Source organism: Moschus berezovskii, chromosome 20, assembly GCF_049115385.1.
Source record: "Moschus berezovskii isolate FMDL1 chromosome 20, NW_MosBer_1.0, whole genome shotgun sequence".
Taxonomy (NCBI): domain Eukaryota; kingdom Metazoa; phylum Chordata; class Mammalia; order Artiodactyla; family Moschidae; genus Moschus; species Moschus berezovskii.
In genome coordinates, this window is record NC_142479.1 from 65,346,916 (window position 1) to 65,373,597 (window position 26,682).

The following is a 26,682-nucleotide window of genomic DNA, read 5'->3' on the forward strand; positions in this document are numbered from 1 at the left end:
TATTAATTAGAACCACCTATTCCCCTAGCAGTACAGTTTAGGGGCTTCCCCTGTGGCTCAGCTGGTAAAGAATTCACCTGCAATGTGGGAGACCTGGGTTTGATCCCTGGGTTGGGAAGATCCCCTGGAGACGGGAAAGGCTACCCACTCCAGTATTCTTGCCTGGAGAATTCCATGGACTATACAGTTGCAGAGTTGGACATGACTGAGTGACTTTTACTTTCATAGTATTGAAATAAAATGCTGGAAATAAACATCTCATGTAGCCCTGAGTTACCTTACACTTTCCTGCCTGAGGTCATGTGTCTATGACTAAAGCATGATTCAAATGTTTGAACTTCAAGAAAATTTCATCTACTATTTCCCCTAACTAGCATTACTTTATTCTATCTCCTGGTATACAATTTCTGCCATTTTTCATTAATAATTTTTTAAAAGCATTGAATCTCATTTATAAAGTAATACATGCTCATGAGAAAGCATAAAGAGTACAAAAGATACGTAACAAAAAGAGATTCTCCCTTCTCCAGGGTTCACAGGCTCTCTCCATGGAGATAACACACACCGAGTTTCTTTAAGAATATTCTCTATGTGACTGTATAGTCATGTACCTTTAAAAATGCTTGGATCCTTGTATCCTGACTTATCAATTTGAGATATTAACAGCTGAATTGCTGCAATGATGGAGGTGGATGCGGTTCTTCAGTACCCCAGTCTTCAGTCGCTTGCTCGTGTCTGACTCTTTGCAACCCTGTGGACTGCAGCAGTGAAGGACACTTCACTGTCTCCTGGAGTCTGCTCAAGCTGAAGTCCATTAAGTCGGTCACTGCTATGAATTAAATCAATGAATGGCATTTGCTTTAAAAGCAGAATGTTAATGTTCGAAGCAGAGCTAGGTAGTACACAGTTAACCTCCTGTGTAGCTGCTTTTCCCAGAGTTCCTAGTTGGTTTTCTTTTCCTCTTGCTCTATCCTCCCTACAAAAATTCTGTGTTTTTTTTTTTAAAACATCCACCCTCTCCTCAATCGCTTTGCCCAAACTCCCTTCAAAGCCTTGGTCCAGCTCGCTCTGTGCTGGGAGCACTCTGCTAGAGTTTTCTAAGATCCTCCAGTCATTTCATTTTTTAAAAAATTTTAATTGTGGTAAAATATACATAAAATCTGCCATCTTAAGCCATTTTTTCACGTACAGTTCAGTAAAGTTACAGTCCTATGGTTGTATAACCCATCTCCAGAACTCTTTTCAACTTGTAAAACTGAAACTCTGCCCATGAAATAACTCCCCACTACCCGGCCCAGCCCAGGCCCTGGCAGCCACCAGTTCTATTTTCTGTCTTTGTTAATGTGACTGCCCTAGGTAGCACACTGTGGCTTTGATTTGCATTTCCCTCACGACAGTGGCGTCGAGCATCTTTCACACGCTTCTCATACCTTTGTGTCTCTTCCTGGAGCCCACTTTCATTGCGGCTCAACTGTTTCCTACAGGTAACTCTGCGTCTCTGTGTCATTCATATCAGTGCAGTGGGAAAGGAGGGGAAACAGACTAAGCAGCAGGAACCGTGTGTGCAGACTCATCACTGCCCATCCATGAATGCGGACCTAAACTTGTGAACTCCGTCATCCGGTCACTTCCCTTGTCTTCCTCCTTGAATGATGCCCTCCATTATGCTGGAATTAGCTACCTTTTTGTTTCACTGGTGGCTTGGCTGAGCATAAATTCTAGGTCGAGAATCAAGTTTGAAGGCACCACGCCCCTGCATTCCAGCATCTACTATCTAACAGATGTCTGATGTCGTTTTGCTTTATAGTCCTTTCTAGGTGATTCCTCCCAAAGCTTCCTGTCGCCCCCAGGACTCTGAAATTTCATGATGATGTGCACCTCAGTGTCTTTCTCCCCCATTATTTGTACTTAGTATTTGGCTGATGTTTTCAATATAGAGGTGTTACTTTCGGTTCTCTGCTTTATTGAAAACATCTTCTGCTTTCTGAACAACATATTAAGTCTATTAGATGGATCATCATAACTTACCTTTTTCTACTCTTTTTTTGCTATTGTTGCTCTCAATTTTTTAAGACTTGATCTTTCAAGTCCTTCTACTGAGTTTCCTATTCCGTGATACTAAAATTGTACATAACTCTCTTGTTTTTTAGTTGCTCTTTTCCCACACCATTTGTTCTTGTTTTATAGATGCAGGTCATTTTTATGCTACCTGAGGAGATTAATTAGAGTTTATCTGAAGTTCTTCCAATTTTCTGCATTGTTTCCTTTCTGGACACTAACTCCCTTAGGCTCCCTTTGATGTGAATCTTTTCTCAGTTGTCTGGTCATCTCTGGTTTGACCATTCAAGGTACCAAAAAACCAATTAGTACACAGGGAGCTCCACTTGGTGCTTGGTGACAACCTAGAGGGGTGGGTGGGGTGGGAGGCGGGAGGGAGGTTCAGGAGGGAGGGGACTATGTGTCCCTATGGCTGACTCATGGTGATGTACAGCAAAGACCAACCCAACGTTGTAAAGCAATTATCCTCCAGTTAAAAATAAATAAACCGATTCGTTTTGAGTGCATGGGGCTGGACTTGCTTCTTCATGGGCTTTGCTAGGAAGACTGGTTGGGGAGCTGGATAGTTTGCTAAAGTAGCCTCAAAGAACAAAACATGCAGCCTTTCCCCTGATCATAAAAGGTGAATAAAGAGTGTTTTATTTACTACTAGATCTTAAGCATCCAGAACTGCTGAAACATTAGATGTCACTATTCTGCATTCTGACCATAACCTCCTACACTCACTCCTGTTTCCACTGCACCCATTCATTATCTTTACGGAAACCTCCTGTTCCCTGACTTCCATTTCCTTGTAAGCTCTTTTCATCTGCTCCTTTCCTAGAAAGCCTAAACCTTAAGATTGTCTCATATGTTCGCTACACAACTAGCATATGCTATTTACTGTGGTAGGTAAGCATCAGGGACAAACAGAAGGGCTGATTCATTTAACAAATACTTTTTGAACAATGGCATTATAAGCCCTCTGAGATCACAGCAATGACAAGGAGGGGTTAATACGCTTTTCAGGCTATTCATACAAATAATGCTTCATATTAATGATGACTATTACAACAATGATATGCACACAATGCCATGAGAGCTTAGAAGTCTCCTGCTCATGTTATCTATCAGAGCTAAGGTCCTGCTTTTAACGAACACTGTGTGCTTCCTCCTGTACTCTGGGCTGTAAGTACCTTAGTGGTAGGAATGTCTTCTGTCTCTGTGGCATTGAGGAAAAAAAGCCTGTCATCATTCAGGACATTGCTGGTACCAATTTCTGGTCCATAATCTCAGCTGAAAAAAAATTTTTTTTAACATTTTTATTTATTTATTTGCTGCATTGGGTCTTAGCTGGATCATGCAAGATCTTGCCTTGTGATGCTTGGACTTGCTGGTTGCAATGACCCGCTGAGTTGTTCTGTGACGTGTGGCATCTTACTTCCCCAACCAGGGATCGAACTTGCGTCCCCTGCATTGCAAGGTGGACTCTTAGCTACTGGACCACCAGGGAAGTCCCTCAGGTGAGATTTATACTGGAAGAACATCTTTGATAAGTGTACTTTCTTTCCCAGGGAAACTTTATTTCCTGAAATGATGAATTAATATTTAATACATTTCTATCTACCTTTTGAGGCTAGTAAAAGATTATAAACTGTATTTTTTTTTTCCTGTGTGGAGAAGTTGTGAGGTGGATTTACAAGTCAAGCTGTATGGGGAATAAAGAGGGATGGCCAGGTTGGGAAAACGGCATTTTAAAATTTTAATTAAAAACTATTTATTTGGCTGCAACGGGTCTCAGTTGTGGCACAAGGGATCTTTATCTAGTTCCCTGAGCAGGGAGTGAACTCCAAGGCCACTGGACCACCAGGGAAGTTGCTTAAGTTAAACTTCAACTTAAAACTTTCATTTAAATATATATGGTTTTACACACAAGTGTAAATGTGATCTTATGCATTTTCCCCAACATAAACCTTGCTTTTGCTTCTCATTTGCCTGGCATCTCCTTACTCATTCTTTCTTCTCTCCTCCGCCTCCCTTCCAGATAACCCATGAAGCCACCGAGTTCATACTCTTCTGAGCCTTTCACCATGTTCATGTAATTATATGGAGTATACACATCTATGTATTTTTGCAAAGGGTTTTATCGTTGTTTTGTAATACAAAGACCGTGTTACACAACTTTTTTTGCATCTTGTTTTCCTCATTCAATGTGTCTCTCTTTCCTCATCCATTCTCCCAACTGACAGACCTGGTCTATTTAAGTGATGATATCTCATTATTACTTTATTTTGCATTTCTCTGGCTATTAGCGAGACTTAGCACTTCTTTTCCTTTCTTTTTAAAAGACCTTTTACTTTTGGCTGCATCAGATCTTAGCTGCGGCACGCGGGCTCTTCACTGCAGCACACAGGCCTCTCTCTTGCTGTGGTGACGGCTTAGCAGCCCCACGGTATATGGGAGCTTGGGCTTCCCAGGTGGTGCCAGTGGTAAAAAAATCTGCCTGCCAATGCAGGAGGTGCAGGAGACCCAGGAGTGATCCCTGGGTCAGGAAAATCCTCTGGAGGAGGAAATAGCAACTCGCTTCCAGTATTCTTGCCTGGAAGATTGCGTGGGCAACAGAGCCTGGTGGGCTACGTCCACTGGGTTGCAAAGTCAGACCAGACAATGACTGAGCATGCACGCCTGTGAGATCTTAGTTCCCTGACCAGGGGTCGAACCCACAACTCCTGCTTTGAAAGGCAGATTCTTAACCACTGGACCACCAGTGAAGTCCCTAATCTATCATTTCTAACGGCTACATAATATACAATGGTGTGAATGTTACCACAGTCTATTTTGCTTTAAGTCTTATTGAATGTTACAATATTGCCTCTGGTTTTTTATGTCTTGGTGTTTTGGCAGTGAGGCAAGTGGTATCTCAGTTCCCTGACAAGGAATCAAACCCAAACCCCCTGCACAGGAAGGTAACGTCTTAACCACTGGACCACCAGGGAAGGCCCCCATATTCTACCCTGTTATTCCTCTATTCATACACATTCCCTTCTAGTTTACCACCACTACAGATAACTCCAGCTTTAGTCTATCTGGCTTCTGCTAAAGAAAACAGCATTGCTTTGATTAGTGGTACAGTTTATGCTTCAGTAATAGTGATCCCTTATACTGCAAGGAGATCCAACCAGCCCATTCTAAAGGAGATCAATCCTGGGTGTTCATTTGAGGGACTGATGCTAAAGCTGAAACTGCAATACTTTGGCCACCTCATGCGACGAGTTGACTCACTGGAAAAGACTTTGATGCTGGGAAAGGTTGGGGGCAGGAGGAGAAGGGGACGACGGAGAATGAGATGGCTGGATGGCATCACCGACTCTGTGGACATGAGTTTGAGTGAACTCTGGGAGTTGGTGATGGACAGGGAGGCCTGGCGTGCTGTGATTCATGGGGTCGCAGAGAGTTGAACATGACTGAGCGACTGAACTGAACTGAACTGAACTGAATAGTGGAAACTAGGGAAAGAGAAATCTGATATGGGGCTCAACTTCAGGACCCAGAGCAAGTCTGAAGGGCCAAAGTAGACATAGATTATCTGTGTTTTGTGTGGGGAGACATACAGTAATGTGTCCCTAGTCTACTGAATACTATTGGAAAGAAAATACTTTTAATAATCTGGATTTTCAAGATGCATATTTCTTTTATTCTTGAATAGTTTAGCAATCACCGGATTAGAAGGCTTTGGGTGGAGAAAGAAGCCACTTATATTTTGGAAGCAGCCAGAAGAAGGGAGGGGAGGCAGGAGATTGCCTGTAGGCAGAGCCTTGGTAGGAACCAATCATCTTAGTATTCCAGTTAACTACATCTTCTCCCAGAGAAAAATGAAATGATGGATGGAGATGGAGCTACCCTGTGCAGAGGTATTCCAGGTGGCAAGTGTTCCAAATTCCAGTATTTTATTGGTTAATTACTTGCCTTTTTGCATACACACAAGAGAGGGTGGGCTTGCCTGGGAGGTTTAGTCACCAGAAACTGTAACCCAGTTTCACCCGTAGGACACATCACAGTTAATGCTCTTAAGTCATACTGGTTGGACTCCAATGTCATGTCATTAAAATATTTGCTAATTCAGTGTATGTGCGTGCTAGCTAATTTAATTAGAATTTCCTGGCAGCGTTTATGTTAGGAATAAATGTTATCAGGCAAAACTGAAAAAGGAAGGGGAAGGAAGTGGTATTCTGTCCAGTCGTCACAGAAATATTTCAGGTTCTTAACTTTTCAGCATGTGTCTGAATACCTGCTATCTGTAAGGACTTCACCCTTATACTCTGCTGCTGCTGCTGCTGCTAAGTCACTTCAGTCGTGTCCGACTCCGTGCGACCCCATAGACAGCAGCCCACCAGACTCCCCTGTCCCTGGGATTCTCCAGGCAGTATGAAAAGGATAAGATATATTAACAAAATAGCCTTAGACCTTGAAGGGGCAAAGACTCTAACAGGAAAGTGACAGTGAGGCTGGAATTATCCTTAATACTCGACAGAGTATGGAAATAAACAGAATAATGGAGTAGACAGCTTATGCTTGAGAGTCAAAGTCACAGAACCAGGTTCTAAAGTAGGTCACTGGCATAGGAGGTCAAGAACCTGGAGGCTCAAGTATGGGCTGGACTGCATTAAAAAACCCACACAGTTGTTCAGCATGACCCCAAGACGTGGAGTAGAAAAGGGTACCACAGCTCTTACAAATATTAACAGGAGCAGAGGGTGGAAGGAAGAATTTTTATTTGAGGATCAAAGAATAATGTATGTCATCAGGGAGACTCTAAGGTCTCCTGCTGGTCACACCTTTGTATGATGCCCTCCCCATGAGCGTGGGAGGAACCTATGACTTGCTTCTCACCATTAGAATATGGCGAAGGTGACGGAATGCCGCTTCCTTGACTACATTATAAACCTCCATCTGTTTAGCAGACTTGCTTTAGTCTCCCTTTCAGGGGTCAGCTTTGAAGAAACAGCTGCCATGAATCCTACTGCTGCAAGGAAATGAATTCTGCCAACAGCCCAAGTGAGTGTGGAAGCCCACCTTTCCCCAGTCAACCCCTCCCTCCCACGAAAACCCAGCCCTGGCCTTGACTGCTAACCCATGCTTAGCCGCCTCACCCTCAGAAATGGTGAAATAATAAATATGCATTGCTTTCAGTTCGTGGTAGTCTGTTATGCAACATAAAAAACTAATTAGGTCGTGCTCTAAGACGTTGGGGGTCAGTTAAGATGGAATAAACCCACCACAGCCTCTCTGACACTGATTACAACAAAAAACTGGTTGAAGTACAATATAAATACAAAAAAAACTAAACTATGAAAAGTAAACAAAACCAAGTCAGCTAGGTAGAGGAGTCCAAACTTGGGGAGGTGGCTGTGTGGGGGCGAGTTTCTCACTTCCCCTTCTTCTCTGGCTGCCTGTTTCTTGTTATTTTGACCGGAGGTCGGCTCTGGTAACAGAGCTGTGCTGTGGCGGCCCAGGCAGCTGACACCAAAAGAACCTCATCTTTCTGAACAAAGAACTAAGAAAATGAGCTCCTGAGAGCTAAAGAGTGTGGCGGATCCAGAGCAATCAGCTGGAGGAGCCCCTCAGATTCTGACCATCAACTTTCAGTTCCGGTTCCCCTTCGAGTCATGCATGTGTGAATAGACCCCAAACAGGAGCAAAGGCTTGGAAAACTGAACTACAACCAATTTCAACTACCCTTCCTGCTCCCTGCAAAGTCCTGAACTAACCCGAGTCGCACACATGTGGGCCCAGTCCAAGGCAGCATAATAGTGAAGGCCTGGGAAACTGAACGACCTTCGAATCACTGCCCACACCGCGCGAGACAGGCTTTGTGGTCTGAACCTAACTGGCTTGACTGCCTGCTAAACAAAAACAAAATAAAGTAAGTAACAACAACAACAAAATCAACATGCTCTGAGAAGTTTAATGGGACTCAAGGTCCATACAACATGTCCAGAAGGTCCAGGATAAAACTCAAAACTACTCTTCATACAGAGAACCAGGAAGATGTGGCCAAACTGTCAGGACAAAAGACGGGGGATGCTAACTCCCAGGTGCCCTGGCTGTTGGAATTATCAAAGCCTTCAAAAGTGATTATAACTATGCTCCAAGAGGCAAATAAAGGTAAATGCCCTGGAAACAACTGGGAATATAGATGTTCAGAGCAGATAAATAGAAACTATAAAACAGAACACAGTGGAAATTTTATTTATTCATTCACTTATTTTTCACTTTTTGGTTTGCGGGATCCTACTTCCCTGACCAGGGATTGAACCCTTGTCCTTGGCAGCGAAAGCACGGAGTCCTAATCACTGGACCACCAGGGAATTCCCTCAAGTGGAAATTTTAGAACTGAAAGACAAAATATCCGAATAAAAAACTTCACTAGACGGGCACAATGAAAAAATGGATGAGAGGAAAGAATGTGTGAACTTAATTTGAGCACCAGAAATGATAGGCTCTGAAGAACAGACAGAAACAAGATAAGAAAGTGGAGTAGTCTCAGGGAGCTGTGCGATGATACCAGAAGACCCAACACTCGTGTCATCAGGGTTTTAGAAGTGGAGGAGAAAAAGACTGGTGAGAAGTAGAGGAGAAAAAGAAATCTGAGAAAATAATGGCAGAAAACAGCCCAGATTTGGTGATATATATAAATTCACAGATTCAAAAAGCTGTGTGAACTCCAAATGAGATAAACTCAAAGAAAAACCACACTTAGACAAATCGTAATATTAAGTACAAGCAGCCAGATTCAAACGGACATGTGCTGCATAGTTCCATTTACATGACAAACTGGAAAAAGAGAAAAATCAGAGGAGCATAAAACAGACCTGCGATTGCCTGGGGCTGGGAATGGAGAAGATATTACTACAAAGGGACAGAGCAAGGAACTCTGGAGGATGACAGAACTGTTCTGAATCTTGATTATGATGGCGGCTATATGCACCTATAAACATGACACACACACTGCATGGATTCATTGAGACTTAACGTAACTGTGCACCAGAGAGTGAACTGTACTGTATGTAACTTTCTTAAAAAATGAATCAAAACAAAAGCAACAAAAATAATGCTTTGCAAATGGTCACAGGGAGCTGACAGCGGCCCTGGAAAACGCTGAATCCCTCTCTCATGCAACGCCTTCCCCCTCCATTCCTGGCCTAATGAGAGATGGGGCTTCAGTCCAATGGAGGAGGGGACGTAGAATGAGTTGGGAGAGAACAGAGCTGAAGATAAAGGTCTTCATTTCCCTAGACCAGGGTACCACAAGGTACAGAGGGAAGCTCTGGAGGAAAGGACGAGAAGCTGACTGGGAATGCTGACTGTAGGAACCTTCACTTTGGAAGGAAGCAGAAGCATCACTGAGATCTGAGCAGAGGCATGGCAGAATCAGCGGGCCTCAAGGTGTTCCAAAGTAACTCTGACACTATTTTCATTTAGTGCTAATACGGACTTCAGCCCCAGGGTTTCTCTCAACACTTACTATTGTGGCTAAAGCACCAAGCCAGAACAAGCCCAGCAGCACCCTCAGTGGGAGCAATTTGACTGACCAGACCTCTGATAAGCACACGTGTGCTGCCTGCTGTCTAACCACTGACAGACGTAGCCACTTCCCTGTCCCACCAACACTTCCCAACATCTTGCAATCTTCTTCCACTGGTTTTTTATCACAGAAAAATTATGGTAGGCTTTTCTCTGAACAACAAAGGTGATTACCTCCATCCAGTATTTCTGCCGCTCACCTTCCTTTACTGCCCCCATTGGAAACTGTACTCCAATTTCCCCGAGTGCCAGTCCTTCCCTCACTCTGAGGTTTGGAACAGAGGCTCCAGAGAGGCGTCTGGCCAGTCCAAAAGCACTGCACTTCCTGGGCCACGGTGCCTAGATTCAGGGCGACTCTATGCACCCCACAGGATCACAGGAATGGAAGTCGTAGGCCTTGACCACAGAGGGACTGGAAATGAAGCTGACGCCGAGGGAGAGAAGCTAAGAAGCGGAGTGAGAATTAGGTCTTGGAAACATATTTCCTTTGAGCCCAGAACAAGTCGCTCCTGTGGCCTGCTACCTGTGAGTCCAATCAAGACACTCCCTGGAATGTGAATCCTGAACTGAGGGGCAAGCAGATGAAGCAGATCCGTTGCAGAGACCGCAACCTCCAAAGCTGCCCACCAGCACTTGCTGCCCAGGCTCTGCAGGCCGTGGAGACTGGCTTCTCAGCTTTCCCTCAATGATGTCAGCCACCTCTTATCCTTCCTAAGTCCTTCCACTCCCTCCTTAATTTGTAGAGTCACTTTCTGTTGCATGTAACTGAAGAATCCTGATAAATACAGTTTATCAACAATTTATTTAATTTAGACTTATAAAAGTGCTGACTGGATCTAGCACTATTTAATTATGATTCTCAAAACTAATCACGTTCAGTAAACATTCTTAACCACTACAAAAGCTGCTTTAAAATTACTATATCACATGTCAATTACAAATACAGAGGTTAAAAGTACCTTTTTTTGAGGGGGCCAGGCCACGCAGCATGTAGGATCTTATTTCTCTGACCAGGGATTGAACCCATGCCTTCTATAGTGCAAGTGCAGAGTCTTAACCACTGGACTGCTAGGGAAGTCCTTAAGTACCATTTTGTGAAAACCTTTTCTTTATTTCATTTCTGAGTTTACAGTAGCCTCAAATTAAGTCAGAAAATGACACAATTTTTATTGCTGCTCCACTTTCACTGTCAATTTTCATAATGACACTTGAATATGTGTAGTTTAAATATGCTTAAAATAACAGACACGAAGCCCCAACCATCTCACAGATACAGCTGTCCCGGCTGGTACATCCTGGTATGTAAGCGACAGTGAAGTGAAATTGCTCATCATGTTGACTCTTTGCGACCCCATGGACTATACAGTCCATGGAATTCTCCAGGCCAGAATACTAGAGTGGGGAGCAGTTCCCTTCTCCAGGATATCTTCCCAACCCAGGGATGGAACCCTGGTCTCCCGCGTTGTAGGCAAATTCTTTAAGGGCTGAGCCATCAGGGAAGCCCAAGAATACTGGAGTGGGTAGCCTACCCCTTCTCCAGAGTATCTTTCTGATCCAGGAAGTGAACCGGGGTCTCCTGCATTGCAGGCATTCTTTACCAGCTGAGCTACCAGGGAAGCCAGAAGAGACAGAGTGGTTATTAATAATTATCAGGATTTCACTGAAAATTTTCAAATAGGTAATATGTAACCAATGACAAGTAAGCTTGACCAAAAAGTGTCTCCTTTTGACTACTAAGGAACGTGGAGGTGGGGAACTGCGCTACTGACTTACTGCCACTCAGCTTCACACTGTTTTTTGCCAGCTCTGTGAAGATCAGGACCTTTAAACATTTTCCTTTGCCAGCTGGCAAGACGTTAAGCTTCTTCAATAGAGGGTGCTAGAGAGACACAGCAGGAAAAGAGTTTTGCTCTTGACTGACTCCTATAGCCCCCTCATTCTGCTGCTCTGAGGAACTTCCCAGCAATTTCCTCCCAGTCCAACCTACCCCTAAGCCTCCCCACCACCTCATGCTCATGACTATTCTGCCATCCCTGAGTCACATCTGTACCCTCTCCAGAGGTCTGGACCTCAGCCAGGAAGCTCTCACTGGGCACCCCATCTCAGCCCTGGGGGCAGTGGCTACTCCTCATACCACTGTGCCTACAAAATTTAAAGATTTCTCTATTTCTAATTAGCAAATCCCTCATTACTCCAATTTCCTGTTAGAGTCATTGTTGTTTAGTCACTAAATCGTGTGACTCCATGGACTGAAGCCCTCCAGGCTCCTCTGTCCATAAGATTTCCCAGGCAAGAATCCTGGAGTGGGCTGCCATTTCCTTCTCCAGCAGATTTTTCCAGCCCAGGGATTGAACCCGTGTCTTCTGCATTGGCAGGAGGATTCTTTACCGCTGAGCCACCAGGGAAGCCCCCGTTAAGAGTTAGTAATTCTTTACATTAAACTTTCCCTGTTCACATTACTACTTGGTTTCTCTCTCCTGACTGATGGAAGAATCCTTAGAGACTATTTCAGTCGTGTCATCAAACTGGAGACTTTAATACTGCCATACTAATGAATAAGTAGCATTCACAGATATGCCTAAACAACAAATAAATGACACCAAATATAAAACTACAAGTTAAATTTAATTAATAACACATAGACCTGAAGTATGAAACCTGACAGGAGGGAAAGAGAATTCTATTTGCCTGAATTTGCCTAATATCACCAGTAGTTTTTGTTTGATGCCATAGTATTTCTATGCTCTAAAGACTGTAATCCACCTGCACAAAATCAAAAAAGGTTCTCCTTCGTGATTAGGAAGTAGAAAGAACAAAGTCCCGGCACCATATGACCACGGGCCAGTCACTGAAGTGATGTAACAGAGGCCTGTTATCAGTGGTTATCAATCAGCGAACTAGACTGCAGATCATTTCCAGGATAAATCGTATTTAAAAATGTTACAGTTCTGTGAACTGAAAGGACTGTTAACTGTGGACTCAATTTTGGGAGCCATTAAAGTAACTTGTGTTCAAAGTTGGTTTCTGGTGGAAACAGCTTTATGACAATCTGCACGAGGGAGAAGCTGAATATAAAGAGAGGTGATACCGCTGTCACCATCTACTGAGTCCCCTGAGCCACAAACATTTGTGGAGCCAGGGCTTGTACGTGAGGAGAGCAGGAAAGAAGGTCTCAAAGGTCTGTGCTGGGATCGTGAGCCTGCCTGAACAGTCCCTACAGTGAAGCCTAAGGCGGGAGGTGAACTCTGGGGCCGATTGTATTTATGCAGAAAAAATCACAGGTACTAAAAGGACTGTTAACATTTCACATTAAAAATGTGAAATGCACAGGCTCATTCCAGAAATGATTAGGAAGAAAACCTGCCTGAAAAATATCAACTATTTAAAGAATTAAATTTTCTATTTTGTTTTTTAAACATACGCTAGAAAAAAAAAAAAAACATACGCTAGGTTCTGACCACAAACAACAGAGTCTAGACAGAGATCCTATGGGAACCTAATTGAGAAGAAAAGTGTTCTATGATTTGCTACGCTGCTCTTTACTCAAAGAATGTGAACATACATGACCTGGGTGTCCAATACTATGTTCACATATCAATTTAAAAGAGCAAATGTTTCCTATTACTCTCAGTCAGCTCATTGCTAGTTGCCACCATTTTGGCTTTCTGATTTTTTTTTTTTAATAGAGAAGAAGTAGATTTATACTAATATAAATCTTGTAAAGTGGGCAGGAAGTGGCAAGGAAACTCTGCCTCAGAGTTCACCTCCTTAAAGGATTTTACCAGAACCACATATGGTAATGGGTCAGTATAGGTGCTCAGAGCTAACCTACCCTCTGTCCTAAAGTGAAGCAATGAGCAACTTACTAAATCATGTTACAAATAATGATCCAATTTCTCACTCCGTCCTTTACGGCTTCTCATTAACCATGAGAAAACGCACCAGTTCTGCAAAGGAAGTACTTTCCCTAACACTCAGGTCCAAAAGCAAGTTTTCCGGGAGACACCTCCCCCAGGTGACAGAGTCAGGAGCTGGACATCCTCTCTTATGCCCCAGAGCATGTACCCAGCCAAGAGCGTGATGGGAAAACTCGGGGAACTGCCCAAAACTCAGCAATTCTCTCGGCAGCCAAGGCTCTGGTCCACATATGAAGGTTTCTGATAGTTTTCCTGAATCCAAAGATAAAACCTAGAAAATCAAACAATTGTCCATAGATAACCAAGTTCAACTTGGTTGAACATAAGTACTGTGGCAGCAGCAGACAGTTTGAAGTTGTTGTCTTTGAAAACACTAATGACAGCAATACTGTCATTTACTAAACTCTGGGCTTGGAAGATTTTTTCAATAGTTGACCTCAGTGATGCCTCAAGACAACTCTGTAGAAATCGACATCACCTGCACCTTAAGCGAGAGGCCCCTGGAGCTCGGAGGACCCCAGTGAGTAGCCCAACGCAACACAGACAGTGACTCTTGAGCACACACGCACTCACCGGGCACAACGCGCCCCAAAAGTGCGCACACGCTTTGTGGTATGCAATCCAAGAGCGAGAGGAAGGAGCTTCAGTTTTAAGACAAGCTGGGCTTCCCTGGTGGCTCGGAGGTTAAAGCGTCTGCCTCCAATGCAGGAGACCCGGGTTCGATCCCTGGGTCCGGAAGATCCCCTGGAGAAGGAAACAGTAACCCACTCCAGTACTCTTGCCTGGAGAATCCCATGGACGGAGAAGCCTGGTAGGCTACAGTCCATGGGGTCGCATAGAGTCGGACACGACTAAGCGACGGAATGCAATGAACGGTAGTAAGCCTAACTCTACTTTTTGGAAACTGAAGAGTCCAGTTAGGATCATCTCTTAGATGACACATTAGTTATGGTACTGGCGCAGCCGCTATAATGACAAGACCCCAAAATGCAACATCCTAAAGACGACTCTCCCCCAAGTACAAAGGCTGGCCAGCCATCTTTGCTCTGTGAAATTATCTTGGGACCCAATTCTTTTCATTACTAGAAGGGGAAAAGAGGCACTTTTTGGTTCATGCCTTGGAAGTTATGATTATTTCTGTTTATATCCAGTTAACCAGAACTTATTCATATCCCCGTTTCTAGACACAACTATGGCCAGGGAAATCTAGGTGGGTGCATCTAAAACTTCTTTCAAAAGGAAGGAGATAATGCCTTCCTGGGGGAAAATTAACAAGGTTCCCACTAAATCTTTCAGAACGAATCTATTACAAAACGCCAAATTTTAACCAATCTGTTTTCAAATATAAGATGCACCATTATTTCTTATGCACTAAGAAAGAAAAATGCTGCCAATTTCAGAGATGCTAAAAGTGGGAAAAACGTGTTTCTCGGAATAAATGAAATACAGTGTGCTCCTGAAACAACAAATCAAACCGATCTATCCTATGAAATCACAGGACAAAAACCAATTAAATTTTAGAAAATGAATCATTATAGTTGCTATAACATCATGCTTTATGATGATAATATAAATATACAAATAAATATAGGGAAGCCATAACTACACTTCATAAATTAAAAAAAACCCAACCAACTCAATTCTATGGGAAAGTCAGACAGCTACTTTCAGAACACATGAATATTTTGGAACACACAATTTGCTAAGAAGTACAGGGTGCTGTGAGAGCACGTGGGGAGGAGGGGCGAGTGCTGGCCGAATCAGGAAAGCACGGGCAGTTTCCTGGCGAGGTAAGCTAAACTCTGAAGGATAACCAGCGGGACTGGCAGGAGAACAGCATGGATGAAGTTCTATGGTGTGAAGAAATGGAGCCTTTGAGAAGAGCAAGCTGATTAGAGAGCCCAAAGCATGGGAACAATGAAGAAATGGCTAAAACAAGTCTGGTGGGATAGATGTGGGTTAAAGTTCTTGGTCTTATCCTCAGAGCAATGAGAAGTTAACTGAAGAATTTTCAGCAAGAGAATAACAATCATATTTGCGCTTTTATGAGATCATAAACAAGATAAAGCCGGGAGAGGGACACACTAAATTGGAGGTGCCTGAGCATTAAACTGGGATGGGAGCTGGCAGCTCGATATATAATTCTGGATTCAGAAGATAGATGTGGGCTGGAGATAAATCTGAGGAGCTGTCAATGCAGAGATAAATCAAAGCCACGGCCAGAGCTAAAACCAGGTCGGAAAAAAACTTAAGGAACGTCAGCATTTAAAGGTCAGACTTAGGAGGATGAGACTGTCATTCAAACACCCACCCACTATCGATGCATCAATTATTACTAATAACTGGCCACAGGATGTCAGACTGTTTTAGCTCAAAGGATATCTAATGAACGAGATGCATAAGCTTCCTCTTATTAAGGAGCCTACGGTTTAGTGAGTAAACAAAAAGCACAAGAAAAAAAGATAATTTCAGTTTGCAATAAATGCTATGAATAAAATTGGCATTGCAACTCAAATTCCATGACGGCACTGACATCAGTGATGAGATTTCCAAAATGAGGAGCAACTACTGAGAACATTCCAGACAAAGTCTAATCTTCCTTCGACTTACATGAGAATTGCTTTCCTGGGAATTCAGATATATATCACAACAGCACACACAAGAAACTGAATACATGTAAAATAGGTTCTGCGAGAAAATAAAACATGTTTTCCCCTACCTAAATATCCAGAAGACTATCCAAAGTTATGGATATGGGACTGGTCCGAGGACTACAGAACGTCCAGGATCCTTGGTTCATAAGCTGCTAAATACCACTGCACCTGACCCTAGTCACGCCACAGCCCTAAACACATCTCCCTGTTTCCAAATGCCCCCCAAAGGGGTTGGTGCCTCCCCTTCTGAGAAGCGCTGCTTGAAGGCAACACGGTGCACAACAAAGGGAGATGCGTGAGGTCTCTGTGCTGATGGATTCCAACTGCAGATGCTGTGGTGAGGTGGCAATCACTCTTTTTCATTTGATAGGTAACAGATGACCTTTGAACAACATGGTTTTGAACTGCGCAGGTCCACTTACGTGTGGATTTTATCAACAAATTCATATTATAGTACTATATGGTCTGAAGTTGGTTGACTTGAGGACTGGAACCTCCTATACAGAGGGCTGACTGCAAAGTTACACGCCGATTGTTGGCTGTGCAGAGGACCAGCAACTCAAACCCCGCATTGCTTAGGGATCAACTGTATTTACTGTGTGCCCAATGTTCTGGTCCCTGCCTTCAGAGCTTACATTTTAGAAAATTGTAATAAACACACAACTACCTGAAATGAAGATGAAGATGATCCGGAATGCGGCTCTAGCATCTCTCAGGCAAAAGTACAAAGAGTTTCCTTGAAAATTAATGTTATTTTCTTCACTAATTATCTGTAGTCATTTGTAGGCACATGTTCCATAGTAGAGATTTAAACATTCAGCACCCAACATTCAGACATCCAACCCTGAAAAAGCAACTGTGCACTTTCTAATCACAATGAAAAAAGTTTTTACGGTTTGAAAAACCTACTGGAAAAGATACTAATTATAACCAAACCCTTTGGGACTCTAAATATGCTCAGAAAGAAAAGAAAAGGAGGGAGCTGTGCATTTTTAATCAGGGAATCATTAAAGTACAGGAGTGACTGCCATTGAGAACAGACTCACAGATGGGCAGATGCAGAGAAGAAATTCTGATGTTGGGAAGAAGATGCGATAAAGAATAAAGAGTTGGTAAATACTGGTAAAAATGACACAGCACCACTGGTATACAGTTGACCAGTCTTAATTTACATTCTCAGTAACCCTTGGTTCAGTTCATGGAATTTTCTAAACTTAAAAAAATAAACATTAAACAAGCTTCACAAATGTAATTTTTAATGACAGCATAATATTTTCCTTGTGTAGATGAACCATCATTTTTCTTAACAGTTTTCCCTGTTACTTATTTAGGTGTTTCCTTTTTGTACTACTTTCATCACTAAAACTCTTTTGTGTAGTTTGTTCTGTATTTGTGATTATTTTCTTAACAGAGATTTCCAGAAGCAGACTAAAACAAACGGTATAATTAAGAGTTTCAATACTTATAGCCAAACTGTCATCCAAAGACATTTTAATAACTTTTATTTTTATTAGCTGAACACAATATATCCTCATAAGCACTGAGTATTATAATTTTTAATCTCTGTAAATCAGACAGAAAAAGTATCTCACTGACCTTAATTTACAGTTCTTCAATTACTATTGTTTAGTTGCTAAGTTGTGTCTGACTTTGCAACCCCATGGACTGTAGCCTGCCAGGCTCCTCTGTCCATGGGATTTCCCAGGCAAGAATACTGGAGTGGGTTGCCATTTCCTTCTCCAGGGGACCTTCCTGACCCAGGGATCGAACCTGTGTCTCCTGCATTGGCAGGTGAATTCTTTACTGCTGAGCCAGCAAGCCTAGTGGCTTGCTTATTAATGGACACATTTCCCCCTTCTGTTACTTAACATGCATGAATTTTGTTTTCTTTATTTTCTGGTCTATCCCTTGGGTTCTTAATGTGTTTTGTCTTTATCAGTCTGTAAGAATGTATATATTAAGTGGATTAAACTTCTATTAATAAAAAAAATAAAAGTTTAAACCATTTAATTTTGTTATTAAACTGTTGCTGTGAATGTTTCCCATTTGTTATTAAACTGTTGCTGTGAATGTTTCCCCCATTCTTAGCTTGCCTTGGAGTATAGTCACTTCACAGTGTTGTGTCATTTTTTGTTATACAGCAACAAAGTGCATCAGTTTTACCCATACACACATCCACTCTTCGCAGACTTCCTTCTCACTTTGGTCATCGCAGAGCACTGAGCAGTTAGTTCCCCGTGTTCTCACTGGCTGTCTATTTTACACATAGCAGTGTATACGTCAATCCCAGTCTCCCAATTTATCCTACCATCCCTCCCTGCCAGGGAACCACAAATTTGTTCTCGACATCCGTGACTGTTTCTGCTTTGCCAATAAGGTCAGCTGTATCATTTTTTTCTAGATTCCACATATAAGTGATATTAGATGCCCCAACAGCATCTAATGCCTTCCAAGAGTTGCTTTTTATGTCCCACCTAGCTCTTTTAGGTCTTGGCAGCAGGGGTAGTCTGATACAGCTTGTCTGCCTTAGTCAGACACAGGAGTATCTTAAAGGATACTGAATTTTACTCAGTGACTTTCCAGGTAGCAATTAAGATAATCTTATGCCACTCCATGTCTTGAATTCTCTTTAGAAACACATGTTAAATAATGTTAACAGTGATGAATTATGCTTTCTGTAAATTACTTAAGATTCTCAGATTACATTTATGTTAACAAATTTAAAGACAGCTTTGTTGATATCATTTTCATGTTTTGCTATAATTATGCTAGCTTCACAGCCTGGATAGCCATCTATTTAAAATTCTTAGATAATTTACATAGTAAATATTAAAAAGTATAAAATAATTTATTTTTATTTTTTGGCTGCACCACGCAGCTTGCAGGCTCTTAGTTCCCCAACGAGGGAATGAACCTGGGCCCTGGCAGAGAAAGCACCAACTACTAACCACCAGACCACTAGGGAATTCCCAAGAAAAATTTTGTTAACATGGTTGAAAAGAAGAAACTTTCTGGAGAGAAATTCTTCTATAATTGAAATTTATTCTTCATTCTATTTGACTTTCTGGCTTCTTAGAGGGTTCAGTAACTACTTAAAAGGTTAAACTCTTGTCTCAGCATGAGATTGAAGATCGATAAAAGTTTCTTTTTTGACCTAAGAAGCTGTTTTTTAGTTTTCTATTAATATCAAGGCATAAATAATGGCTTCCCTGATGGCTCAGCTGTAAAGCATCACTTGCAATGCAGGAGACACAGGTTCTATCCCCAGTTGGAAAGATCCCCTGGGGGAGGAAATGGCAACCCACTCCCATATTCTTGCTGGGAAAATCTCACGGACAGAGGAGCCTGGCGGGCTACAGTCCATGCGGTCGCAAAGTCGGAGACGACTGAGCACAGGCATAACTATCTATTCTTCTTGAGTTAGGAAGTTGCTTTTCAACACCCAAAGCTACATTTTCTGGAGATTACAAATCTAAGATATTAGTGGAACTGAAAAGGGGATATTACTGCTCACTCTCCTCCTCTTCTTTCTCTCTTTAATATATCTCTAAAAGGAAACGAAAACCAAGCTGTGTAGGTAACCGAGTGACTGTCTATTTCTTAGGTATCTGGTCTTCCTGAACAAAGCTTTACCACCTTGTGATAATTACATGCCACAGGAGACCGAGTTATAAGCACTTCTGGAACCCTGAATGGGGCTTCTCTGTGTGAAACACAGTAAGTTAAATGGACAATATGATCATCAGAAGAACAAATCCTAACAGTCTACAAAGAACATAAATTCAATCACTATTCCACGCCTTTTACTCAAGCAATGATTTTATAGGCCAGGATCGCTAAGAGTCGGACACGACTGCACGACTTCACTTTCACTTTTCACTTTCATGCATTGGAGAAGGAAAGGGCAACCCACTCCAGTGTTCTTGCCTGGAGAATCCCAGGGATGGGGGAGCCTGGTCGGCTGCCATCTCTAGGGTCACACAGCGTCGGACACGACTGAAGCGACTTAGCAGCATAGATCTTTTCAGGATTAACCACCCCTTCCCACACACACCCTACAAATCACACTGAAGTGATTACTATGGTCACTTCTGTGATAGGGTTAAAATACCATCCTCTAGAGTTGAATCTCTAGAGCTGAGCTTCCCTGGTAGCTCAGATGGTGCCTGCAATACGGGAGACCTGGGTTCGATCCCTGGGTTGGGAAGATCTCCTGGAGAAGGAAAGGGCAACCCACTCCAGTATTCCTGCCTGGAGAATCCCAGGGACAGAGGAGCCTGGCAGGCTACAGTCTGTGGGGTCACAAAGAGTTGGACACAACTGAGAGACTTCACTTCAGAGTTGAATCACTCCTTTGAAATTACAGCAATATAGACACAAACAAGCCACTCCAGTACTCCTGCCTAGAAAATCCCACGGATGGAGGAGTCTGGTAGGCTGCAGTCCGTGGGGTCGCTAAGGGTCAGACATGACTGAGCGACTTTACTTTCACTTTTCACTTTCACACATTGGAGAAGGAAACGGCAACCTACTCCAGTGTTCTTGCCTGGAGAATCCCAGGGAAGGGGGAGCCTGGTGGGCCTCCGTCTATGGGGTCACAGAGTCGGACACGACTGAAGTGACTCAGCAGCAGCAGCAGACACAAACATTCACACAAATGTGTGAATTTGTCATTCACACAAATGACAGCACAAATGTGTGGCAGTGAGGAATAGATTTTTGCAGGGCTAAACACAGGGAAGATAATGTGTACCTCACTGGAAAAGAGTCTGATGCTGGGAGGGACTGGGGGTGGGAGGAGACGGGGACAACGGAGAATGAGATGGCTGTATGGCATCAACGACTCGATGGACATGAGTTTGAGTGAACTCCGGGAGTTGGTGATGGACAGGGAGGCCTGGCATGCTGTGATTCATGGGGTCGCAAAGAGTCGGACACGACTGAGCAACTGAACTGAACTGAATTGAATGTGTACCTACAATGTGTCAAATTTATACACTATTTTATTTAATCTGGATAGTAACACTCTAAGTAAGCATTACTAGCCACTTCTTCCAGATGAGCCAAGGCTGAGGGGAAAAAAAAAAACAAACCCTAAGTCACTGAGCTAATAAAGAGACATTTCCAGAAACCTATCCCAGAATTAACACTCCCAAGACCATGCTTATACCAGTGGTCCTCAAATGCTGATTATCAGTTAATGAGAATGAACTGCACATATTTAAAGCAAACTATTCAGTAAAATTTGACATATGTGCACACCTGTAAAACCAACCTCACAATCAAGGTAACTCCAGGTAATACCATAAAAAGAGAGAAAAAAGGATAAGGACCATTTTTTACAAAGTCACATTCACTTAATTTATAGGATTCTCCCCTAAGATTGTGTTTTCTACTTCTTTGCATGAGAATGTCTTTTGTTTTACAAAATTCAAATGTCTTACCTGGCTTGACTAAAAGATGGCAACCATATGTTGACTCCCATTTCTGTTGTTAAAACTTTACTTGTGCATGACGTCCCAATATCTCTTAACCACAATGCTTTTCTATATGTTAAAAAAAAAACAGATTTTAGCCCCAAAAGAAGATAATTGATTAAATAATATTTAAGAGATAATTACCTTCCTACAAGAAGGACAAATATTCAAAGCCTGATGTGTGTAGTAGCTACCTTTATGGGCAAAACTATTAGGAAGTCACCCCATTCCCTCTATCACCATTTTCCAGTGGTCACGTGGTTTTTAAATTTTGCTTCTCATCTCCCTCCAGTACACTGTCCCACCACTCCTACCATGAGACTTCAAAACTGAACCTCAACAGATAAGCTCATTGCCTTGATTGTAGGGGTGGTTTCTTTTTTTTTTTTTAGTTTATTTTTTTATTTTTTCAAAAACAATTTTAGGAATCTTTACTTAAAAACAACCTTATCTTAAAATGGAGTAACTTTAGTTTTACGAGCAGCAAGCAAAGTACAGAAGCAAAAATGCATTACAGGAGCATTAAGTTCTACATTAGGTCACAGCGTCTAATCTGAAATCACACCCATAATATCATTTTTCAGGATATCTGGGAAATAGTTATTTCCCAGGATGTCTGAACCATAGCTACTCTATTTTGACTTTTAATTGTAAAAAAAAAAAAAATTTTTTTAATAGCCAAAGCAGATTTCACCATTAATGACGTCAGTGTTTTTCTAGGTATGAGAAGATGCAAGAATTGGAACTCATTGAACCTTTTTCTGAAAAGATCTATCTGAAGGCCTGTTCTGCCAGTTTTTTTTTGTTTTTTTTTTCAGAGCACAGAGTGCCTCATTCCTGATTTTCACCCTGAACTTCTTTCAGGGGGTGTTGAAGGTCAGCAGCTTGCAATGGTCATGATGTAATCTTTGTAGAGGCAGCTGGCAAGTACCAACTTCCAGTCAGCAGGGTCCCTTCATAGCCACATATCTGACCATGTGACACCATTTCATGGCCATTGTGTCCCGCGGTGCTGGGAAGGCTCATTCCCAGGTCTAGGGAAGTGATGGGCCACTCAGGGTGCTAAAATTGGACCAGGCCTTGCAAGTTGCAAAAGTCTCTGGACCACTGTCTTACTAGCCTCCTGGTCCAGGAAAGTATTTCCTCTTGTTGCTTTTTCCCATACCCAGAGTCACATTATTACAATTATTGATCTCATATGGAACTGTCAGTTCAGCATTATATCATAGGCTCAGTGAAACAAGTGACATAGAAAATAATATAGCCATAGCTAGCAGTTATTAGTAAAATAAGAATTATAAGTCAAGAACTTTCATTAGATAAAGCCTGGTATACCCCAAGTCACCTGACTTCATTCGTTAAATGATTATAGTCTGGTGTTAATCTCCTGGTTGTACATTATGGAGCATCCGACCTTTATCTGAAGATTGGTTACTGAGATAAGCCTTAGAAACTAACCTAGAGTGTCCTTTTTAATAACATAATTAAGTATTTTAGCAGTATCACATAACAAGGAACTGTCTCAGCAGTGAGTCTTAGTAAACACTGCTGCTGCTAAGTCACTTCAGTCGTGTCTGACTCTGTGTGACCCCATAGATGGCAGCCCACCAGGCTGCCCTGTCCCTGGGATTCTCCAGGCAAGAACACTGGAGTGAGTTGCCATTTCCTTCTCCAATTGTAGGGGTGGTTTCAAAAGTATAAACATATAAAAAATTTTATTGAATGGTAAACTTCAGATCTGTACAGTTCAATATATGTGTTCGGGGGGAACACCTTAATAAAGATGCCAAAAAAATAACCTCACGAGGGGTATTAAGGCATTTGAATCTTTTGATACACACTATCATTTTCACTGTCTGTAGGTGTCTGTACTCATCTTCACTAGCAGCATGTGAGGGGAAGATTTCCTTTCTTATTCTCCTTTGGATTATATTTAAACTTAGCCAGATGGATATGTTAAAAAAAATTCTAGTATCTCTAATTTGCTTTTCTTTGATCACTGGCAAGATTAAGTTTTTAAATGCGTGCTTACTAGTCTGTTTTTATCAATTGTTTTTTCCTTTACTCCTTTTCCTATGTCAAAAGACATAAAGCTAGTTTTCTTTGGCAACCCTTGGGTTTGAACTCAGGACTGTCTGATCTTATGGAAGGCACACCACCTCTTTGTATCTGTTTTATTTTCTCTAAACCCTACAGATCTGTGAATTTTAAACTGCTTGAATTAGTTAAGACTTACTCGTGGAATGCAGCAGATATACAAGATATAATGATGGCTAATAATATTTTTGCCACTAATCCAATTAACACCTTGACTATAAAGAACATTAAATAGCAATGGTAAGATAACCCCAAAATAAAACCAAGCAAAAACAAAACACACAAAGAACAATTCTCATATTTTAATAAAAAATAAGGTGAAAATTCTGATAGTAAGCATACATATTTTAACATGCATTGAAGCCTTAAAATAACATTTTCTCACTTAAAAAAAGATTCACAGTAAATTTAGAGTTGTACAACCATAACCATAATCCAGTTTTCAAATGATTTCATTACCCACCAAAAATCCTTCATGCAAATCTCCATTCTCACCCTTAGTCCCAGACAACCACTAATATACCCTGGATCCCACAGATCTGCCCTTTTCGGAAATATCACATAAATGAAGTCTGGCTGTTTTCATTTGACACAATGTTTCTGAGATTCATCCACACTGTAACCTGTATCCCAACTTCATTCTCTATGGCTGAACAGTACTCCACTGTATAGATATCCACATTTTGTTAAACCATTTACAAAAAGTTGATGGTCATTTAGATCGCTTCCTCTACTGGTTATTACAAATAACTTTCATGTTCATGTTTTTGAGTGAAGATACACTTTTATCTCTACTGAGTAGATATGTAGGAAAGGAACTACTGGGTCATACAGTAAATTTATGTTCAACTTTTTAAGAAACTGCCAAACTGTTTCCCAAAGCTGCTGCAACAAGCAATTCCCACCATCAACAGATGAGGTTCCCCATTTCTTCACATCCTTGGTATTGACTGTCCTTTTGATTGCAGCCTTTCTAGTGGACATGAAGTGGCTATGGTTTTAATTTTCATTTCCTCCATATCTAATGATGTTGAGCATCTTATGTGCTTATTGGCTATCTGTATATCTTTTTTGGTGAACTGTCTACTGAAATCCTTGTCCATTTTTTAACTCAGTATGTTGTCTTATTAATGGTTTACGACAGCTGCTTTTTAATATATTCTGAAGTCTTTTACAGTTATACGATTTGCAAATAGTTTCTCCCAATCTGTGGACTCTTCTCGCGTTCATAATGACATCTTTTGAAGCACAGTATTTTTAATTTAAAGTCCAATATATTAACTTATTTCTTCTTGAATCATGCTTTTGGTGTTTCATTTATGAACTCTTTGTCTAACCAAAAGTCTTTAGGATTTTCTTCTGTGCTTTTTCCAGCAGTTTTATAGTTTCAGTTTTTACATTTAAGTCTGTGATCCATTTTGAGTTCACTTTTGTGTATGGTGCGAGGTCTAAATCACTTTTTTTTTTTTGACATATGGACAGCCAACTGTCCTAGAACATTTATTCAAAAGACTATCCTGTCCCCCAAACTGCTTTGGTACCTCTGTCAAAAATCAGTTCAAAGTTTATATCTTAACACTCAGTTCTGTTCCATGTCTGCCCACGTGCCAGTATCACACTGTCTTAACTGCTTTCGCTTTACAGCATGTTCTTGTTTGTTTTGGCCATACCACACCGTACATGGGATCTTAGTTCCCAGACCAGGAATTGAACCTGTGCCCCCTGCACTGGAAATGCTGAGTCTTAACCAGTGGACCAACAGGGAAGTCCTCCTATAGTATAAACTCAAATTGGAGACGTTAAGTCCTTCTTTTGTGTTTGGTTAAATGATTTTGACTATTCTACGTCTTTTTCATTCTCATATAAATTTTAGAATCAGCTTGTCAATTTCTGCAAAAAAGTTTTCTGTGATTTGAATTGAATTTATAGATCAACTTAAGGAGAACTGCTATATTAACATCATGGCATCTTTCCATCCATGAACACAAACTATTTATTTCTTTAATTTCTTAATTATTTCTTTAATTTCTCTCAGCCATGTTTTACAAGTGTTTCACTTTTTTTGTTAAATTTATTCTCAAGTATGTAATTCTTTTTGATGTCATAGTGAAACTTTTTTCTTACTTTCTCTTTCAAATGAAATTTTCTAGTTTGCTAGTATCAGTTCAGTTCAGTCGCTCAGTCGTGTCCGACTCTTTGCGACCCCATGAATCACAGCACGCCAGGCCTCCCTGTCCATCACCAACTCCCGGAGTTCATTCAAACTCATGTCCATCGAGTCGGTGATGCCATCCAGCCATCTCATCATCTGTTGTCCCCATCTCTTCCCACCCCCAATCCCTCCTAGCATCAGACTCTTTTCCAGTGAGTCAACTCGTTGCATGAGGTGGCCAAAGTATTGGAGTTTCAGCTTTAGCATCATACAGAAATACAAATGATTTTCATAAACTGATCTTGTATCCTGTGACCTTGCTGAACTTGTTTCCTAGTTATAGTAGCTGTGTGTGTGTACACGGACTCCTGTATGTTTTCTACATACAGAATCACACCATCTGTGGATAAGGACAGTTTTACTTCTTTTTTTCCTAATATAAAGGGCTTTCCTGGTGGCTCAGATGGGAAAGAATCTGCCTGCAGTGCAGGAGACCCAGGTTCTATCCCTGGGTCAGGAAGATTCCCTGACTCCAGTATTGTCTGGAGAATTCCGTGGACAGAGGAGCCTGGTGGGCCACAGTCCATGGGGTCACCAAGAGTCGGACATAACTGAGCAACTAACACTTTCACTTTTCCAATATAAATGCCTGGCTCCCCGCGCCCCCCCCGCCAACCAATTTTTTAACCTGCACAGGTTAGAAACTTCAATACAATGTTGAATAGAAACAAATCTTGCTCCCAAATTTAGGGAGAAGGCATTTA

General features: G+C 41.7%; 1 protein-coding gene across 7 annotated transcripts in view; it reads right to left on the minus strand.

The window, feature by feature from the left end:
- TNRC6C (trinucleotide repeat containing adaptor 6C) overlaps window positions 1-26,682 on the minus strand; it is a 118,355-nt gene that overhangs the window by 79,386 nt on the left and 12,287 nt on the right. For 2 of the 7 annotated variants that reach the window (XM_088829295.1, XM_055408478.2), the window contains exon 1: window positions 21,637-26,075. The exons of 2 other annotated variants lie outside the window; for them this stretch is intronic. In XM_088829295.1, the coding sequence (XP_088685421.1) occupies window positions 21,637-21,677 (41 nt within the window). In that variant the 5' untranslated portion in view covers window positions 21,678-26,075. Of the gene's footprint in view, window positions 1-611; window positions 7,106-21,636; window positions 26,079-26,682 lie in introns of those variants that run through there. 3 more of the 7 variants (XM_055408480.2, XM_088829294.1, XM_088829293.1) reach the window with 3 other exon arrangements.